Below are 15,056 nucleotides of genomic sequence, written 5' to 3'. Positions count from 1 at the left end.
CTGACTCTAGATAAATTCTCTTTAAATTGTTAGAATAACTTTTATATTTGAAAGTATTCTACATTGGATATTTTAAAACTCTATTGTTCAGTATTTTTTGTTGTGTGTGAGGAAGATCAGCCCTGAGCTAACATCCATGCCAATCGTCCTCTTTTTTTTTGCTGAGGAAGACTGGCCCTGGGCTAACATCTGAGCCCATCTTCCTCCACTTTATATGGGATGCCACCACAGCATGGCCTGACAAGCGGTGCATCGGTGCGTGCCCAGGATCCGAACCCAGGCCACCAGCAGCAGAGTGTGCGCACTTAACCGCTATGCCACGGGACCGGCCCCTGTTCTGCATTTTTACAAACTTTTCATGCCTGATTTCAATCTTTTCAACTTCCTTTTCTCCAGCTACTTTAAAAATCCTTCAAGTCTTCTAGCTATTGTTGTTGTATTTATTATTGAAAAAGTCCTTTTAAATGTATGTTTTCAAAGTGGTATTTCTAGAAATCTATATCACAGTGGGTAAAAGCATAGGCTCTAGACTCAGACTGTCTGAATTTGAATCCTTTGCCTGCAACTCCCAGTGTGACCTTGAGCAAGTTACTTTATCTCGTTATGTCTTGGTTTTCTCATCTGTAAAATGGAAATAATAATAATAATGAGTTGACATGTAGAGCTTTTAGAACAGTGAACCATACATAGCTACGGTAACCACACCATAACCATAACCATACATAGCTATTGAACTTATTAATAATCTCTGCAGGACAGTCATTTGGTGTTAATGCTTTACCTTCATTTAGTCATTCATATGTTCATTCACTTAATAGTTACAGAAAGAGTAGTTTATGCTAGGCACTGTACTAAATGCTGAACAGTACATAGAGATAGAATGATGAACAAGGTAATCAATTTCTACCTTCATGAAGATTATTAATCTACTGTCTTTATTAAAGTTATTATTACCTATATAAAAATGATGACAGAGGTTTTAAATTGCGTGGTTTTGCATTTCATGTTTTTTTCTTTAACACTTTTCTATAGTAAGACCCATAGTCAAGTCCAAGAAGGCCTAATGTAAGAGATAACAATAGACATTAAAATGATAAACAGGCCCAGATTCACCAGCTAATTATATGTCTTCATTTTTATACATCTTTACTAGGGTATGGGAAGCAGATACACACATGTATACATTTATTAACTTTTATATTTTTTGTTTACATTCTTTCTATACAGTTTATTTTACATAAATGAATATGAATTCATATTTTAAAATATAACAATAAGAGCAACATTATTCAATATGGAAAGATACTTATATATAGGAATCATACTATTTTGATTCCTAAGATCATTCTCCCTGTTACTGTATTTCTTTTATTCATATAGAGAGATGAATATAAAGTCATGACCCGTGTCAAGTGTGGATGTACACTTTTAAGCCCTTTCCTCACTAGTCATGGTTAGGAATTGGCTCTGATCTATACATGTACCCTATAGATCTTGTCTAGTCAGGATCTAGGATAGTTTGTGGTCTTGCAGTAGGTCATATTAGTTGGACTGGCTCTCAGAAGAATCTGCCTCCCAACTTGACCTAATTATCACAGTTCTTTACCCAGTGGAGCTAACAGGGCAGATAGACAGCTAACATGACAACACTGGGGCTCTTGAGATTCATACAATGCCCTTGCTGTTTACCAATATAGAAAAACTTTTTTTCACAAACACTCATAGCTGGGGAGGAGTAATGACCAGAAAACCATCTTTTGATTCAACAGCAGAGGGCCATAATGAGATTACGTACAAGAAAAGTAACACCTGTTATGTACAAAAAAGTTAGTGGTTGAAAATGGGGGCAGGAAAGAGGCACACTGTCTACTCACTTAGAACACTGAATAGAAGATGAGGTTTATAGTATTTGGAAAATGTTCATCAAAAACCTAGTTTGGATGGTATGAACATGCTGGTTTAGTGATCAAAGCCTTTTAGCTTTTTTCAAGTTGAGAGAATTAAGTGACCTGTTATTTTGTTTTATTTTTCTGTTGACTTAGATATTAAAACTTTTGTTATGGTAATCTATGATATAGCTGAAATATAATCTCTGTTCACAAACAATATTAGTATAATTTTGAAATTGTGGTTTTGTGGAAGATAGAAAATATAGCTATGCAACTACCCCATGGTATAATGAAAAGATATTGAACTAGACTTTACAATAAACTTGTTAAGTGATCTTGAGCAAATACTAGACTGTCTCAGTTTCCTTGTTTGTAAAATGACATGGTTGACTAAAGGGTCTCTAGGATCCCTTTCAACCCACAAATTCTGAATATATAATTTTTCACACAGCTTGTGACATACAAAAAAAAAACTAGAGTATTATAATGTGTAAAAGTTAAATGCAAGCTATTACTATGAAGAAAAAATCTTAACCTGTACCCATAAGTTAGATTTTGTTAGGCTCTCTTTTGAAAATTCGTAGGGATAGGGAAAAAATACATTTCCTGGTGAAATTTCAGTCACAGTTGTTCTCAAACCATAGTAAAGGAAACTTCCAGGAATGGCACTGTGACGAGTTCAAGTAATTCCTTCTACAGAAAATCATAAAAACTGGAAAAATTATTAAAATAAATATTCGAAGGCACTGGAAAATGAACAGAGACAGGTAGAAATTTGAGAAGAATATCAGGTAACTGCATGTTTGTGGCTTTCTTGCCTGAGGGTGCTCTTCAACCACTGCCCACCCTCCCAGCACCCACTCAAGTGTACAGATGGATAGAGTTCAAATCAGCAGAGTAACTGGAAATTTAAAGGGAAAATTTTGGAAGCAAGAGAGATGCAGAAGGACTGAGAACTAGAATCTAAGTATGAACTCTGTCCAAATCCCTGCCTCATTGCTAAACTATGCATGTACAGACGAAATACTAGAGCGCCTGAGAAAAAGTAGGCAGAAACCAGAAGGCGATCTACCCTTGAAAGACAGAATTGCCTCTTAATGAGATTTGCAAGTTTGTCGTGCCTTTGATTGAGTGCACTGCCTGAACTGTTTGTAAGTTAGGCACATAGCTTGGATGACAGAAAGTGAAATTCTTACTGGCTTGAGGTGTCAGAAGCTAGAACTCTGGCAAAGCAGAGTGGCAGGACTGGCAAACCAATTAGAAATTTAGGAGGGATCCCTAGAAACAAAGGGACCACAGAGAGGGTAAGCCCTAAAATTGGACTATAAAATCTGTTCAGATTCTTTATTGCACACTAACCTACTCTGGGGAGACCACCAGAGAGTTAGACTAAAAAAAGGGCAGCTGGAAGCTGAAAAACTGAGTAGAGACATTAGTTGCTGTACACAGTAGGTATGACAGTTTCACAGTTTGAGTCCTGGTAAGTTAACTGCTTACTGAAACAAAAAAAAACAACAATCCTCAGAAAAGTAAAACAGATTCCAAAGTCACTACAACATATCTACAATGTTAAGTTTTCAACCAAAGCTTACTAGACATACAAAGAAACAGGACCATGTGACCCATATTCAAGATACAAAGCAGTTAATAGACACCTAACTTCAAGTGGGCACACATAATACATTTAGCAAACAGACTTGAAAGCAGCTATTAGCCATATGTTCAGAGAAATGAAAGAAAGCATAATATTAGTGAACAGATAAGGAATCCCAAAAGAGAAATGGAAACTATATTTAAAAAAGGAAACAAAAGGAAATTCGAAAGCTGAAAACTGTAATAACTGAAATGAAAATTTTACTAGGTGGGCTTAGCAAAATTGAGATGGCAGAAGAAAGAATCAGTGAACTTGAAGATAGATCAAGAGAAATTATTCAGTCTGAAGAATAGAGAGATAAAAGATTCGAAGAGAAATGAACAAAATCTTGGTTTGAAACAATATCAAGCAGTCTAAAATACTTGTAGTTGGAGCCCTAGAAGAGAGAGAAAGGGGCAAAAAAAGTATTTGAAGAAATAATGGCCAAAAACTTCTCAAATTTACATTAATTTACAGATCCAAGAGGCTTAAAGAATCCCAAGTAGGATAAACACAAAACTACATTTAGGTTCATATAGTCAAATTTCTAAAAGACAAAGAGAAAGAGAAAATCTTGAAAGCAGCAAGAAAAAAATGATACATACAGGGGAACAGTGAAAAATGTAACGGTAGTTTAGCAAGGTTGCAGGATATAAAATAAACATACAAAAATTAATTATATTTCTATTACCACTAATCAAAAATACAGTATCAATTACAATCACTCAAAAACATGAACTAGTTAGGTGTGAGTCTAACAAAATGTGCAGGACTTATGTGCTGAAAACTATAAAATGCTGATGAAAGAAATCAAAAATCTAAATAGACATACCGTGTTTATAGATTGGAAGACTCAACATAGTAAAGATGTTAATTCTCCCCACATTCATATACAGGTTTAATGTAATTCATTTCAAAATCCCAGCAAAGTTTTTTGTAGATATACACAAAATTATTCTAAAATTTATATGGAAAGGCAGAAGTACTCACATAGCTAAAACAATTTTGAAAAAGAATAAAATGGAAAGAATCAGTCTGATTTCAAAATTGATTATACAACTATAATAAGACCATGTGGTATTGGCAGAGGTATAGACACATAGATTAATGGAACAGAATAGAGAACTGAGAAATAGACCAACACAAATATGCCCAACTAATTTTTTACAAATATGCAAAAGCAATTCAGTGGAGGAAGGATAGCTTTTTCAACAAATGATGCTGGAGCAGTTGGACATCCATAGATTAAAAAAAATGAATCTCAGTCTAAGTCTCACACCTTGTACAAAAATTAACTCGAAATGTAAAGTGTAAAACTTAGGGAAAAAAAATTGGAGAAAATCTTTGGGACCTAGGGCTAGGCAAAGAGTGCTTAGACTTGACACCAGAAGTACAATCCGTAAAAGGAAAAATTGGTAAGTTGGACTTCATCAAAACTAAAAATTTTTGCTCTATAAAAGACCCTGCAAAGAAGATGAAAAGACAAGTTACAGACTGGGAGAAAATATTTGCAAACCACATATCTGAGAAAGAACTAGTATCTAAAATAGATAAAAAGACTTTCAAAACTTAGAGGGGAAAAAAAAAAAACAAACAGTCCAGTTAGAAAATGGGCAAAAGACATGCACAGATAAATCGTTGTAGAGGATATACAGATGGTAATTAAGCACATGAAAAGATGTTTAACATCATTAGCCATTAGAGAAATGCAATTAAAAACACGCCATATCACTATACGCCTGTTAGAATGGCTAAAATAAAAATTAGTGACAACACCAGATGCTGGTAAGGATGTAGAGAAACTGGATTACTCATACATTGCTGGTTAGCATGTAGAATAGCATAGAAACTCAGGAACACAGTTTAGCAGTTTCTGAAAAACTAAACATGCAACTACCACACAACACATCAATTGCACTCCTGGGCATTTATCCCAGAGAAATGAAGACTTATGTTCACACAAAAACTTGTACATTAATGTTTATAGCAGTTTTATTCATAGTAGCTAAAATGGAAACAACCCAGGTATCTTCAATGGATAAATGGTTAAACTAAGTATGGTACATCCATAATACAGAATACTACTGAGTAAAAGAAAGGAATGAACTAGTGATAGATGCAGCAACCTGGATGAATCTCCAGAAAATTATGCTGAGTGCAAAAAGCCAATCTGCGAAGGTTACATACTGTATGATTCTATTTATATAACATTTTTGAAATGACAAAATAGAAATGGAAAACATATTCATGGTTGCCAGGGGTTAAAGAGGGGTTGGAGGTGGGAGGAGGGAAGTGGGCTGTATAAGGGCAACATGAGTGATCCTTGTTGTGGTGGAAATGTTCTGTATCTTGACTGTATCAGTGACAATACCCTGGTTGTGATATTGTACTATAAATTTGCAAGATGTTTCCATTGGGGAAAGCTGGGTAAAGGGTATATGGAATCTCTCTGTATTTTTTTACAATCACATGTGAATCTACAGTTATCTCAGAATAAAATGTTTAATTTAAAAAAAAAAGAAATTGCTGACTTCCCACCAGAAATAATGGAGACTACAAAAGAGTAGAATGGCTTATTTAAACCATAGTAGACATTTTTCAGCCCCTTGCTTGTAAACTACCACCAAACTTCAGCCAAGTGCATATGTTTTTCCAGATTGTGGATTTTTAAATGGCATTCAGCTAATAATGAATAGCTAATTTCTTGTTCTGGACCACCCTTATTATAAAGAGGCAATAGTGATGATGATCATGTGGTGATGATAGTGAAGAAAAGTTCAAGATAAAAGTCATCTACTTCTCCAGTAACTCGTATTTTCTTTATTCCTTTCCACCACATCTCAGGAAGTTTAATATTGTTACCTTTTCTCTTTAAAATATATGAATATTTATTTTTCTTCTGCAACTTATTTGATAAGAGCAAAATTGGTTTAGAGTTAATTGATAAACTTGAAAGTGAAAGTGATGTTTAAAACAAGGCCATGCTTGTCTGTGTGCGGCCAGCTTTCAATTCTAGTGACTATACCTCTGCCTGTTATGGGGCCACAATACAGTGTCAGTCACCTTTACGTATTCAACCAATTCCACTCCACAGCCAGTCATTGTGTTTGTTGTATTGTAGACTTTGGAACTAAGAACAATAGAAATGGGCTTCTGTGCTCTCCCCCTACTGCCTCTCCTTTAACCCAGCATGGTAAGCTGAAGTGAACTTTTAAATGAGTGGGATAGAACCTCTTCTTTCTTCATGTACTTGTTCCAGCTTTCCCAACTATGAAAATAGGAAAGCTAAGGGTTGTAAGTCTTGCCAAATCAAAGTGTCCCAAGGTCTGAGCCTCTTCTTGGTTGTGGATTATATCTTCCAAAAATGCTGAGTTACAGTGAATGTGTATAGTTAAGGGAAGAGACAGAAAGAACTAAAACTTGGAGCTATATTCCGTTCATTCAGTATCCAGGCAAAGGTCATTTTGAGGAGGAAACAGTTAAGTCAACATGGCCAGCACACCTAATATTCTTAATTGATAATATCATTTTAGCCAATGGCTTAAAGAATTTAGCCCACAGAAATACCATCTGGTGTTTGGTACTATTGGTACCATTTACATTAGTCCCAACCGTAAATGCTAATGCTGCTTCTTCCTCCTTACCACTTCTATCCTTGTCACCCAAAAATATCCACCTTGAGTTAAATTTTTCTTTAGTCCTATTACTTTGTTTTTATTAGACTCATCCTAGTTTATTTTAAGCCTGTAGGCTTTGGCCCATTATTCTTTTCAAGTAACCATTTATGTACAAATGATCTTATTTTTCCTCACAAGGACCCTGTTCTTAATACCTCTGTGGTGGGCTGGAACATGCCAGCAGCTACCACTGAAGTGGTGGGTCCTCCGTAGACTGAGAAGACAATAGGAAGGAATAGTAAGTTTCCTGTTGATTTATTCAGTAGTGGGGGGTAGGGAATTGGAGTTAGAAGGAGAATGATGTTTTAGAAGAGCCAGGTTTATGTGATTTTGCTGTTTTGCTTTTCTTTTGTCTGCTTTTGAAAAGGAAGGAGAGAAACATTTATTGAGTTCCTACTCTGTGCCTGTTCCTTTAGCTAGGTGTATTAGCTATTATTTTATTTTGTCCTTAAATGATAATGGTAATGATTATTAATATTTATATAGCACTTTGTAGTTCACAGCTTGAGTTCTTATGTATTATTTCATTGATCTTCACAACCAACCAGAGATGAGGAAATGAAAACTCTAAGGTCTCACAGCTTCTAAGTGGCAGAGCGTATTCTCAAATTTATTGCCTACTCCAAATCCTGTGCTCCTTCACCTAAGCCACATTGCATTGCTTCTGGGAGTGTGTACTTTCCCCTCAGTTGTAAGTAGTGGAAAAGTAGGACTCCAGAATTTACATCCTTCCCTGAACAGCTCAGCAAATGAAAGGGGCAGTTATGAGACTGGAAAGTGGATGAGGATGAACTATAAGGGTCCATGTTTCCTTGCTGAGGTTTTATATTTTCTTTTATTTCAGGATGGCAATGACACGAAGAACTATGTTCCAGAAGGGAGAGGTGCATAACAGACCATCAGGATTCTGGGGAATGATAAAGAGTGTTACCACTTCAGCACCAGGAAGTGAAAGTATCCTTTATTCCTCTGCTTGATTCTTTTTCTCAACTCTGGACTAAGGGCAGAAGAATAAAGTAGTATTGGGATAGTCACTTCTAAGGTACCTGACTGTATCAGAATGCAGCTGGCCAGGGCAAGGCTTAGGAAATATAGTATGCAGACTCATCTTTCCAACACCCATAGAAGGTCATAAAATCATAAAACCATTGTCTTTGAGCTGAAGGGGTCCTAACAAGTCAGTCTTTCCATTTTACAGATGAGAAAATAGACCCAGAGAAGTTAAGTCACACAGTGGTTTGTGGCAAAGATAGGACCAGAACTGTGGTCTCCACTTAGTTCTTTCCACTACACTATTATATTTCCCAACTCTGAAAAACCATCACAAAACATAATGGCTCTCTAAAATGGATGGTTTGTATATGCGATGGAAAGGGCCCATTTCTAAAGAAATTGGTATTCCTAAACAAATTGTAAGCACCTCTGTATCTCCAGTGACTCTTTGGTTTAAAGAATCAAAGAATTTGGGTTAATGGATTGTTCCTGGCCCAGCTGGTTGCAGTGTTCAACTAATTCCCAAATTGAGTAACCAAATCTCTTTATGGTTACCAGGGCTATAAAGTCAAAACTTTGGGGGACAAGGAGTGAGAGAGCATTTTCCTGCTTCCTTCTCTGGCCTGAGGAGGTACAAATTCCCTTTTGCTTCAATTGGAGGAAAAGGATGTAATCTATTCTTGCTATAAATTATGACATACCTGCCTAGTGTCAAATGTGGGTAAGAATTAGACCATGGGAGAGGAAAGAAAGGTAGGATGACCATGGGAGAGGGAAAAAAAAGGATTACTTTAGATTCATTTAGTCAAGAAACATTTATTTCACATCTTCTATTTCCAGGCAGAGTGCTAAGTGATAAAGCAATGAAGAGTATAGCCTCTCTCCTCATGGAATTTACCATCTAACCATGGGAGAGGCAGACATGTAACAAGTTAAACCCTGCTGTTTGGTGGCCCAGACCATGCCAGTAGCAGCCAGTACTGAGGAAGGAACTGAAGGGCTTATTTGGGTAACAGCGGAAAAAAATCACAGAGAGGAGGGAGGATTTGGATTAAAGTCAATGCTTCTGTTTTAGAAGGGGCTATCTTGACTGTTTTTATTACTTAAAAATCCATAAAAGCCAAAGTTTAGGTTTAAGCTATCTTAGTGACACTAAGTCAAGTCAACAGAAGTATCAGGATTATTTAACCTCTCTGAGCCCCTGTTTCCTAAATGGAGAGAATAATAACACGACCTCACTGAGTTTTTGAGAGGCTGCATAGCGTAATGGAAAGAGCAGGCCTTGGAGTAAGGCAGATCTGACTTTGCATCCACGCCTATTAGCTGTGTGACTTGGTGCAAGTTATTTAACTCTCTGAGCTTTACTTTCCTTATCTGCAAAATGGTAATAATACCTATCTTGTGGAATTGTTGTGAGAATAATAGAAGATAATGTCTGTAAAGAACTGAAGAAGGTAATGTCTATAAATCTCAGCCTGTATTAGAACTCAGTAAATATTAGTTCCCTTTCCTAACACTGCCTTTATTCAGATAATGTAGAAGAAAGCTATGCTATGTTATAGGAGTTTTTCTTACTATGTAACCATTTGAGATCTCAAAGATTACATTTGACCTAATCTAACTAGATAAATAAAGCAAAAAATAAACAAAACCATCTGTTTGAGCCACTTGAGCTAGGGAGAAACTGTGTGGCAGGTGTTTGGTGGTGAAGCTTTTGGTGGAGAAGCTTTCACACTCCTGTGTCAGAGGTTGGGAAAATTGCTCTGAAGTAGTACTGCTGGCTAGGAAAGAGGAAATTGAAAATATAGGCAGTTCCTAGGATCCACTATAGGAGAAACCAAAAGCATATGCTTTCTGCATAGCTATTTCTTGAAACTTCTATGTGATTTAAACCTTGATGCCCATTTTGTGCCAGATCTTACTCTTATTCAACAGGAAGTGGATGCTTTGGAAGAACTAAGCAGGCAGCTTTTTCTGGAAACAGCTGATCTATATGCTACCAAGGTACAGAGCAAGGAAACTGAAGTGTGGTTTTTACCAATATGACTGAAGAGAGAATAGAACTAAATAGCTTTTTAGTGTCCTCTGGCCAAGCAGTACAAGAGACTCCTTATAGCTTCAATATCATCCATGAAGCATTAGGACTCTGCACTCTTCATGACATTGCTCCTATCACTAGCAAAATGCTTAATGGAAGACTCTATATAATAGAAATTGGTGGGATAGTCAGAAGAGGCTTTTTAACATCTAGGAAGATGGCGTACAGCGCTTCCTACTGATCCAGGATCAAGGTGGTAACTCCTCTTTTTATTCCTTTACAAGTTAGTAATATTGCAAGAGCAATAAATACCTATCTGCCATGGTCTAGCCCTATTTTAAAAGATCCGCGGGGGCAGCCCAGTGACGCAAGGGGTTAGGTGCGTGCACTCCGCTTCGGCGGCGCAGGGTTCCCAGGTTCGGATCCTAGACGTGCACCAACGCACCGCTTGTCAAGCCATGCTGTAGCAGTGTCCCATATAAAGTAGAGGAAGATGGGCATGGATGTTAGCTCAGGGCCAATCTTCCTCAGCAAAAAAATAAAATAAAAAAAAAAAGAGGAGGATTGGCATCAGATGTTAGCTCAGGGCTGATCTTCCTCACACACAAAAAAAAGATCCAGATGAAGAAGTTACCTAGGGTTACCAGAAGTAACTTTCCTATTTACACCTAAAATTCAATATAATTTAAATATGCAAAATTTATTAGTTAAGATTGCAAACTGTTTTAATCCTTTTTGAGGATAACTTCACAGGGGTAGCCAGGTAGGATAGAGGTTAACACAGGCTTTGGAGACAGATAGACTTGAGCCTAACCTCCCCTCCTCATGAGCTGGGTGACCTTGGGCAAGTTATTTAACCTCAATTTTCTCATCTGTAAAATTAAGATAATAGAACATATCTCGTAAGAGTTGTTAGGAAGATTAAAGTAGATAATTTGTGTAAGGTGTTTATTCCAGCTTCTGGCTTAAAGTAAGCATTCAATAAGTGTTGCCCACTATTACTATTATTTTAATATTATTATTACCATGTGTGGTTTTTTGACTGAGCCTGAACGGTGATTCTTAGAGGCAGGAATATTTTTTTTGAATATAAATTTACATTTTGCTGAGACTAAACATGTTTTGTGTTTGTTTTCCCTCAGGAGAGAATAGAATACTCCAAAACTTTCAAGGGGAAATACTTTAATTTTCTGGGTTACTTTTTCTCTATTTACTGTGTTTGGAAAATTTTCATGGTAAGTGTATTATTTTTAACTGTCAGAGTTTAGGTGGTTTTACCTGGTAATGGCAGAGAGAGAAGAGTGGGTTTGATTGAGGCATTGAACTAAATTCCAAATCCAATTGAGTCAATAGAGAATGTGATCTTACACATCTCTGAGCCTCACTCTTTTTCCCCTCTCCTTTTGAGGTCTCCTAGGAAAGGGAGGTTGCATTTTTCTTCTGTCAGAAATCATTAATAAGGTCTTAGATTATGAAATATATGAAGTGAATATAAAAGTTTCTTATTTTATACTCTGCCTTCCATATTACTCATGAGTGTATGACTGTATGTAACTTCAACACCTACCTTCAGCTCAGAACAGAAGCAACCTGCCCTTTTTAATAGTCTGCATATACTTAAAAAATTAAGTCCAAAGTAAGTTCTAAAATGTATTTCTATAGATAAATTCATCTTCTGTGCTTATAGCTTTATCTTTTCGTTGCTCTCCCTCAATGTCCTATTCTTTATGTGCATTTTATGTACATTATTCATCTTGTGACTCATCTGTAGGTATTAATGGATTTCAGTGTGATTATAGAAAAGGCTGATTTGACTTTCTGCTTTGGTGACTTGCCTACTGGGGCTGTGTTTGCACAAAGAGGAGCTTTGTCAGCTTGTTAGTTAATTTTGATCAGTGTAGATGAATGGAGGGTTCTGAGTTAACAGATCTAATGTTATAATAAATTGATGTCAGTATCCATTCAGATGACATGTTTAAATCTGGATTCATTCAGTGGGAGAGGATGAATAAAGATAGTGTGTTCAATTAGCTAAGCTACTAAAAGGTTTTTCCTAAGATGCAGCTTTTAGGGGAGCATATCATTTTTAAACAGATTTAAAATTTGTTGTTAAAATTTAAATTTAAAATTTAAACAAATTTAAAAATTTTTTAAATTATACCTCTTTATTGAGGTATAATTAACATTCAGAAAACCGCACATATTTAAAGTGTATAGTTTGGTAAGTTTTGACATATGTATATACCTGTGTTACAACCATCACCACAATCAAGATAGAGAACATATCCATCCATCACTTCCAAAAGTTTCCTTGTACCCCTTTGTAATGCCTTTCTCCCACATCCCTAGTCCCCAGGCAGCATCCACTCTGCCGTCATTATACATTAGTTTATATTTTCTAGAATTTTATATAAATGGAATTTTACTGTGTTCCCTTTTTCTGTCAAGTTTCTTTTACTCAGCATAATTATTTTAAGTTTCATCCATGTTATTGTGTGTATCAATAGTTTATTCCTTTTTATTGCTGAGTAGTATTCCATTATATGGATGTACCACAATTTGTTTATCTCTTCACCTACTGCTAGATATTTGTTTGTTTCCAGTTTGGGGGTATTACAAATAAAGCTGCTGTGGACATTTGCATACAAGTTTGTATATGGACATATGCTCTCTTTTCTCCTGGGAGAAAACAGGTGTGGAATAGCTGGGTCATATGGCAGTTATATGTTTAACTTTTGAAGAAACGGCCAAACTTTTCCAAAGAGGTTGTCCCACTTTACATTCCCACCTGCAGGGTATAAGAGTTTGTTACTCCACATCCTTGCTAACACTTCAATGTCTAGTCTTTTTTTTTTTTTTTTTTTTTATGTATTGTATTTATTTATTTTTTTTTTTTTTAATTTTTTGTTTATTGCAGTAACATTGGTTTATAACATTGTAAAAATTTCAGGTGTACATCATTGTACTTCTATTTCTGCATGGACTACATCATGTTCACCACCAAAATACTAATTACAACCCATCACCACACACATGTACCGAATTATCCCTTTCACCCTCCTCCCTCCCCCCTTCCCCTCTGGTAACCACCAATCCAATCTCTGTCCCTATGTGTTTGTTTATTGTTGTTATTATCTACTACTTAATGAAGGAAATCATATGGTATTTGACCTTCTCCCTCTGACTTATTTCACTTTGCATTATACCCTCAATGTCCATCCATGTTGTCACAAATGGCTGGTAGTTTTTTTTAACCTTAGGCATTCTAATAGGTTATGAGATGGTATTGAATTTAATTTGCATTTCCCTAATGCCTAATGATGTTGGACAACTTTTCATGTGCTTATTTGCCACCTGTTTATCTTCTTTGGTGATATGTCTATTCAAATCTTTTACTAATTTTTTAATTAGGTTGTTTTTATTAGATTTTGAGTGTTTTTTAATATATTCTGGAAATCCTTTATCAAATATGTGATTTTCAAATATTTTCTCCCAGTCAGTGGCTTGGCTTTTCATTCTCTTAGCAATATCTTTCAAAGAGAGATGTTCTTTCAAAGTTCTTTGATGAAGTCTAATTTATCTTTTTTTTCTTTTATGGATTAAGCATTTGGTGTGGTATCTAAGAAATCTTTGCCTAACCCAAGGTCACAAAAATTTTTTTCACATGCTTTCTTCTAGAAATTTTATAGTTTTAGGTTTTACATTTAGGACTATGATCCATCTTGAGTTAGTTTTCTAATGTAATTTTCTAATGTTGGAGTATGGATCCAAGTTCATTTTTTTTGCATATAGATGTTCTAGCACCATTTGTTGAAAAGATTATCCTTTCTCCGTTGAATTGACTTTGCAATTTTGTCAATAACTAATTGACCAGATATGTGTGTGTCTGTTTCTGTGCTGTCTATCCTTCTCTATTGATTATTATATTTGCCTTTATTTATGCCAGTGCCACACTGTCTTGATCATTGTAGCTTTATAATAAGTCTTGAAATCAGATAGTGTAAGTTCTCCAACTTTATCCTTCCTTTTTCAAACTTGTTTTGGCTATTCTATGTATTTGCATTTCCATGTGAATTTTAGTTTCAGCTTATTAATGCCTACAAAAACACCTGCTGGAATTTGTATTAGAATGTCACTGGATCCTCAGATCAATTTGAAGATAAGTGACATCTTAACAATATTGAGTTTTCCAATCCATGAACACAGTATAGCTCTTCATTTATTTAGATCTTCTTTAGTTTCTCTCAGCAGTGTTTTATAGTTTTTAGTGTACAGATCTTGCACATCTTTCGTCAGATTTTGCTCTTAAGTATTTAATATTTTTTGATGCTTTTATAAATGGGATTGTTTTTATAATTTCAGTTTCTGAGTGTTGCTGGTATATAGATATATAATTTATTCTTGTATATTGGTTTTATATTCTGCAACCTTGCTAAACTCTCTTATTAGTTCTAGAAGCTTTTTATAGATTTCATAGGGTTTTCTACATAGACAATCAGATCTCTGCAAATAAGGATAGTTTTACTTCTTCCTTTCCAATCTGGATGCCTTTTATTTCTTCTCTCCCCTTCCTTTCTTTTCCTTTCCTTTCCTTCCCATCCCTTCCCTTTCCCTTTCCCTTTCCCTCCCCTCCCCTTCCCTTCCCATCTTTCTTCTTTTCTTCTTCTCCTCCTCCTCCTCCAATCTTACTGCACTGACAAATGCCTCCGATACAAAGTTAAATAGAAATGGTAAGAGCAGTCATCTTGATCTTGTTCCTGATATTAGGGGGAAAGCATCCAGTCTTGCACCATTAAATATGATGTTAGCTGTTGGCTTTTCCTAGA

The 15,056-nt window shown here is 35.8% G+C and overlaps 1 protein-coding gene across 1 annotated transcript in view; it reads left to right on the top strand.

Moving 5' to 3' along the window:
* GPHRA (golgi pH regulator A) overlaps positions 1 to 15,056 on the top strand; it is a 42,380-nt gene that overhangs the window by 19,978 nt on the left and 7,346 nt on the right. Inside the window, exons 8-10 of the mRNA XM_004420575.3 lie at positions 8,044 to 8,153; positions 10,108 to 10,196; positions 11,373 to 11,465. Coding sequence (XP_004420632.1) covers positions 8,044 to 8,153; positions 10,108 to 10,196; positions 11,373 to 11,465 — 292 coding nt within the window. The remainder of the gene's footprint in view (positions 1 to 8,043; positions 8,154 to 10,107; positions 10,197 to 11,372; positions 11,466 to 15,056) is intronic.

The sequence above is a fragment of the Ceratotherium simum genome, chromosome 2 (assembly GCF_057802395.1).
Source record: "Ceratotherium simum simum isolate JZ-2026a chromosome 2, ASM5780239v1, whole genome shotgun sequence".
NCBI classification, from domain to species: domain Eukaryota; kingdom Metazoa; phylum Chordata; class Mammalia; order Perissodactyla; family Rhinocerotidae; genus Ceratotherium; species Ceratotherium simum.
The sequence above is the reverse complement of the archived record's forward strand: the minus strand, read 5'-3'. Positions and strand labels throughout refer to the sequence as shown.